The sequence below is a fragment of the Acyrthosiphon pisum genome, chromosome A1 (assembly GCF_005508785.2).
Source record: "Acyrthosiphon pisum isolate AL4f chromosome A1, pea_aphid_22Mar2018_4r6ur, whole genome shotgun sequence".
NCBI classification, from domain to species: domain Eukaryota; kingdom Metazoa; phylum Arthropoda; class Insecta; order Hemiptera; family Aphididae; genus Acyrthosiphon; species Acyrthosiphon pisum.
The window spans coordinates 144948353-144955122 of NC_042494.1; the positions used below are offsets into that span (position 1 = coordinate 144948353).

Consider the following 6770-nt stretch of genomic DNA (forward strand, 5'->3'; position numbering starts at 1 on the left):
TGCTCAAATCAAATCAAATATGATTATTGTAAAATAGATTGTAAATATATGTTTTAAATAAAAAAAAAAAAAAAAAGTGCTCAAATAGCAAGGGCGCTTAAAATACATCATTATTAACTATAGTCTATACTCTATACTCGATATTCGCCGGTAGTCGGGAGGTATTCATTATCGTCGTGTGTGCCACCTATCGGACGGGATAAAACAAACGTATTATAATAATCACGACTAATAAATTCAGCCATTCAGGGCTGGGCAAAAGTTATGATTATAATTTATAGCGCTATATTTGACAAAAACCGATTGCAATTTGCAAACATTATTATAACGGAAAGCGATAATAAAAAAATAACTAAATACGTAAAACAAAACATGACGATTAATAAAATGTATTATATGTATGTCTATTATTTATTAATCAAAACATAACGTAAAACGTAAATGATATCATTGAAAGAAAAATAACACAAAACGAAATATTTTAAAATTTTGTTTTTTTTCGTAGAATCATTTATTTCATGCAAACTATCTAAGAATCTGAGAATTGATTATATTATATTCCGTATCTGGGCCATTACCCTATCCGTCCTATCCGCATTAGTTATTATTTTAAAATTGAATAGGTATTAATACTATTTTAAATAACAATAAACACATAAATTATGTAATGTTTTAATTCTAAGGGCCGTTCTTGACTTTAATTGCAACCGACTGATAACAGATTTTATTACCGCCAGAACACCGGCCGGTTAAGTGTCAGATTAACTTTAACCGGACATTGTAAGAACGGCTCTAAATAACATAAAACGGAATTTTTTTCAAAGCAAGCCCTGCTAATAATAATTAAGCGATCATAAATAATAATATAGAAATGACAGGCGGCACGCGCATAAATCCACATCCACCTATAGACAGTTTACGAAAAAAAGACCAAGAAAAAAAACCACAGAAAAAACCCAAATAATATAATAATAGATTTATAATATAATAACATAATATAAGTAATAAATATATTTTTAGTAGGTATACCTAAATCTTAGGGTATAATATACAATCTATTTATCTATTTGCAGTGTTATCAATATTATAAATTATAATCTATAATGTTATGAAGCTTAAATGCTGGTGAAATTGTTGAAATACTACGTATATAAAATATAATTTAATCTAAAATCGAAATTAATTTTAATACAATAAAAATATGAATATAATATCTAATAGGTATATCATTTGAAGTGTTATCAATATAATTCTATAATGTTAGCATATTAGGTAGCTTAAAAATTTGCATATTTTACAATATATTAAATTCAGAAGGTTGAAAAGAAAACTTAGCAAGACGCGAAAAGCCCAATACAATGTAGTACACTAGTACAGTCACAGTCAGCACTCAGCACAATGATCATTGATCAATAGTTTATTTAAGTATTTTTATATGATCTTAATATTCCCCCCCTCCAATTTCCTGACAGATTAACTTGACAGACTTGTCTAAGTATAGCGTTTAGTTATCTTAAATTTTTGAAAGCATTAAGCATTATAGCATTTATCTTTTATTTATGCAATACCTATAGTATAATATTGTAATCTACAGAGAATTTCTGTAACTAAAATTCATCAAATAGCAAATTAAACTACTTTTTGTATACAGTGTTCAAAACTTTAAACTTATATTCTATCATATGATTTACTTATTATGCTCATTTGTACAGATTTTTCTCAATAAAAATGTATATCATATTATCATATATTTTTTTTCTGAAACACGCTTAATACATGATTATAATAATATATAATGATTATTAGTTATTACTATTATATAAAACTATAGTACCTACCTACCTATGTAACACAGAAAAGAGATTAAACTGCTATGTAAATTGGAAAAAAAAATGAATTTTACATAATTTTTATAATATTGATAACACACATCAATAATAAAATTATTAGATTGTATTTTATATAATGTGATTTTACTAATTCTCTGTTTATATTATGATTTTGGCTTTTTTTCCGGGAGTCCTCGTAGACGGGTGCGTTTTTGGGACATTTAACAGACGTCAACGACAACGTTGTTCATCAATGATATTACGGAGCTAAATTAAGTATTAACCCACTAATCCGGCCCTGATTCACCATCGTACGTGACACGTTCGAAATGAATGGAAACGTGTGTAGTCCTTTTTCCCCATCCCGCGATCCTTCGACGACGACAACAACAACAACAATAATAATAATAGTATGATAACAATATTATATCGATCACGGCCGCCGCCGTCCCCGATAGTGGGGCGCATGCTCGACACGAGACCGGGACGAGTGCCGCCGCCGCCGCACTGTCGCACTGTACGACGATGCGAGGCTACCATACGCGTTCAGTAGTTGCGGTCCGCCGGTGAGCACTTATTGACATTTCGGGTCATCCGCCGCGCGCGCACACCGAAGTCGGTTACTTCCTCTCATCGCCGTTCGCGTATTAAATAATAATTGTTTTGCCGCCAAAATTTCCAAAGGTGAGTCTCACCTATGCTATAACATAGATAATAATATTATCATGTCGTCGACAGCCATTGCTTGTTTGTCTCGTCGACGATCGTTCGATATACTGTGCAGCACTTACACGATGCCGTTGTTGTGCAGCGCACGTGTCTTTTTTTTCTTCACATTTCTCACAAGACCGCCAGATCAAAGAGCCCTTTTTAATCGACCACCGCGTCCTGTGTTTTTTTTTCAGGTGCCTACCCAGGATACATCGCGACATGTCTGAATCGCTCTCGCTGACCGGCATCGGACCGCCGTCCGACACGTGAGTACAACAACGATAATTATTATTATTATATTATACACCTATAATAATGATGCTCTTTATGGCCTACATTATGTTGTGCGACGACACGGGAATTTTCGATTTTCTACCCTGCATACGTCAGCGCGTTTTTTTTTTTGTCCGTTAACGAATCGGCCGTTGTACGGAGGGTGTGGCCAAAGGGGGGGTTAGATATTGTATAGTCAGGTATTGTACGTATCGTATAATACAACTGCGCGTTTAGAAGTACACCACGACTACGAGTACTTCTTAATATTGTGAGTTTGAACACTAGCGCATTGTCAAGGCAAATCGAAATCGTCGTCGTAGTCGTCACGGAATTATTATTCGTTGTCCAGAGGTATTTCTTTCGGTCGTCCCAGCGGGGTGTTGAAAATCCATACAAAACGAAAAATGTTTACGTTCATACCACACACTCGTTTGTGTGTTTAGAAAACGTGGGCGAACGAAAACAAAAATACGACCTACGGATCTCTTTTGCCTACCTGATAAACCAGTTTTGGGTAAAATTCCTTTGGTAGTAGTCGGGTGACGGGCGGGAGGGTGCGCAGGCAGGTAGCTAGACGGGTGTATCGAACAGTTTTTGAAGAAGTGCTAAGGCACTACCAAAATGCACTCGTGCGAGAGAATTCGAATGGAATTACAGACAACCGTCGTACGGCCTACCAACTATACGACACCGGTACCAGTACGATGTATTTTTTTACTCGAAGACATTGGCAAAGGGTGACGTTTGGATAAAACGAAAATAATATTATATTTTCGGTGGTCGAAAAACGTGAAATCCGACGGTGGACATTTTCGCAAGGTGCACTATATAATATTATATTGTATAAGCCGATTGTGTAAAAACAAAGTCAACGATCGTTTGGTATACACCTAGGCATAGTGCTATTCGGCGTTGGCATTATACTTGCTAATCGTGAGTCTTATGGCCACTATTATGCATTTATGCAGAGAGTGAGAACAATTCAATGCACGGACGTCGTGACGTCCGTATAATATATTATAATTTCGTGTGCGCGCTGAAAAAAAAAAATGCCGGCGATGAATATTCTAATGATGAATATGACGTGTTTAGCGACCAAATCGTTAAATTTTTACCAAAATATTCGTTTTTTTTTTTAGTTTCCAGTCGAGTCAGTAAAAATTATAGGTACCTACGCAATAATATTTGTGATGCGATGTCGCAGCCCGATTTAGGAGTAGATTATTGTTGAATCGCGTGACTAGGTCGAAAATGGTTGTTTTTATATTGTTTACGTTTGCGTAAATACGATTAACGTTCATTGGTTATTAATATGTTCCTGTTCGCTCTTCAGAATCTATTAATATTGTTTATTATAGAGAATAGAGTCGATCATTATAATAATATTTCCTACTGTAAAATATTTTGTACTTTTGTAGTAACTAATTTATCATATTGATGTGTGGCTTCATAATTTCACAAGAATCTGAACATCATTGATGTTATTGTGAATAATATTAATAAACTTTGTACCAGGTAGTGATAATATAATATTATATTCGTTAATATTCCAACGCGGCGTTAATTGGATTACCTACGTTCGATCGACGATGAAATCTCGACTATTGATTACGGTGTTATTCGTTATTCGGCTGCTTATTCTGGCGTCGACTATTTGTAACTATAGTGTCGGTTTATTTCCTTTAAAATAGTTGCGAAACGTCCAAGCGAGTAACCGGATACCGTACCCGGGGGTTTTCATCGGATGTCAGTGTAATAGTATTGGCATTTGCCCGAACATATTTAGCCTAACGTCTAACGCAATATAATAATTATTAATTAATAATGATTGTGACATGAATACAATAATACGATACCCCGTATTGATTGCCGTGACGCCGTGTACCATACTACAGTTTCGTGATATTTTAAGAGTACGTCCCACCCGCATATTATGTTGTCTCCGTCTTACACTCGTACAACATTAAACATTTTTCGTTCACCAGTTTCAATAGTAATTTAGGTTAGTTATTATCAGTCTTCTGTCGTTGGTTTTTACAATATTTTAATTTTCAAGTGAGTTATGAGTATGTAAAATATTAATATGTAAAAATGCTCATAATTAACTTAATAAATAAAATATCGTAAAATACCAACGACAGAACACAGATAATGTTCTTACCTTATAGTTTGATAATAGGTCAATAATTCATTCCTATATTGTTATGTCGTACGTGTTTAAAACGGAGACAACATAATATGGGGATACGACGTCCTCTTAAGTTCGTAACGCGATTTTGCAACTAAACAATTTATCTCCATAAAATGTTATTTTTACGTATTAGGTGTGGCCGTTTTTTTTTAAACGAGCATTTTTCCAAGACTAATTTTGTTAGGGTTCGGCCCACACTGGATAGTTGACTGTTTGTAACACGTTTGCTCATTGAAAACCGATGCGTTGTTCTTGCCGGATTGTAGTTAGCAGGAGTGCCGGACAGACTATCCGTTTTCTAATGTATATCTAGACGGTACTAGCACTGAGCTGGATGTATTAAAAGACGATTATGTGCTCACCATCCACGAAACGACGCGTTTCGATAAAAAAAAACCGTGTATCCGGTATCCGCAACATGTTGTGCGCACATGGTTGTTCCGGTTGAGGGACGACGGAACGTTGCACAACGTATAATAGTGTCGACACCGTTCATATCAATGTGTTGCGAACTTATATTAGCTTATTAGCGTACGACTTAACCGTTTTCACAGGTCTCCGGATAGTGTGGACTGGCCTGCTTAAATTGAATTTTTATATCTGAAGGTCGTGCTTTGACGAAAGCAAAAGTCGACATTTTCGATGAACTTAATAAATGAAACAAAGCGAAACGGAAAATTGCAATTAACTGCTACGAATTGTAAAAATCGCATCAAATCTGCAAAACATTTAAGACAAAATTCATAAAGTATGTTGCTTATAGTTTTTAGTAACATATCGTCTGCACATTATAATTGCAACACGTGGTTTGTTGTGTTACAATCGATACTTTTTTACCGTACAAACGGAAACACAAAACAATCGATGAGATATTTTGTTTCTTGCAACAAGGAACATTCAAAACGAATCTGCGACTTTGTCGGAAGTACACGTCGCAAAATTTAAATATTGCTACTTGTCACCTCTGCGTGGACGGATTTTATGATTTCTCTATCCGAAAGCGGTTTATAATACTGTCTATAATATATCGGTGCTTATCACAGAAATTCGTTTATTCAACAAGATCATAACATGGATGTTTGAAAGTTTATCTTCATATCCTTCACGATTTTATTTTCGTTTTCAATATTCCGGGATATCACAGATTTAAATTTTGCATTCAATATAATATTATTATTAAGTACTTGATTTTTATACCCTTTACGCTGACATTTTTGTTTTGATCATCAAATTAAATAAAACATTTTAAAATCATGAGTTAACTCTCGAGTTTATTAGATATAGTTAGGTATTACTAATTACTTGTAGTTACACGTTATCTTACTAGTTTATTATTGCGTATTGTTATAACAATTAACTGCAGAGTTATCCGAAAATTCAGTTTTTTTTAAATTACCTAATTTGTTTATCGAATATTTACATTTGTTTTTGTGTACAATGAGAATGTACATTTGTTAATACCTACTAAAAAGACTACAGTAGTATTGACACATTGATAATACTATAAAAAATAAATTTATTGGTAGTAAGTAATAATAGGTACGTAGCGACAATAAATTAATAAACGTGTAAACGTTAGACGAACTGTACATGGTCTATACCTATAGTCTAAACTAAATTTAAAACGATTTTGAAATATTTTTGCCATAGTCTTATCTTTTTTTAAGAGGACGTCATGTATTGTCTCCGTCTTACAAACGTACGACCTAGCAAATTTTCGTTTGCTAGTTTCAATAGAATGCTGTCATTTTTGATTTTAGAGT

General features: G+C 34.0%; 1 protein-coding gene across 1 annotated transcript in view; it reads left to right on the forward strand.

The window, feature by feature from the left end:
• Positions 1 to 2333: 2333 nt before the first annotated feature.
• Positions 2334 to 6770, forward strand: part of LOC100168251 (proton-coupled amino acid transporter-like protein CG1139) — a 21014-nt gene continuing 16577 nt past the window's right edge. The window contains exons 1-2 of the mRNA XM_001945817.5: positions 2334 to 2513; positions 2735 to 2806. Of these exons, the coding sequence (XP_001945852.2) occupies positions 2760 to 2806 (47 nt within the window). The 5' untranslated portion in view covers positions 2334 to 2513; positions 2735 to 2759. The remainder of the gene's footprint in view (positions 2514 to 2734; positions 2807 to 6770) is intronic.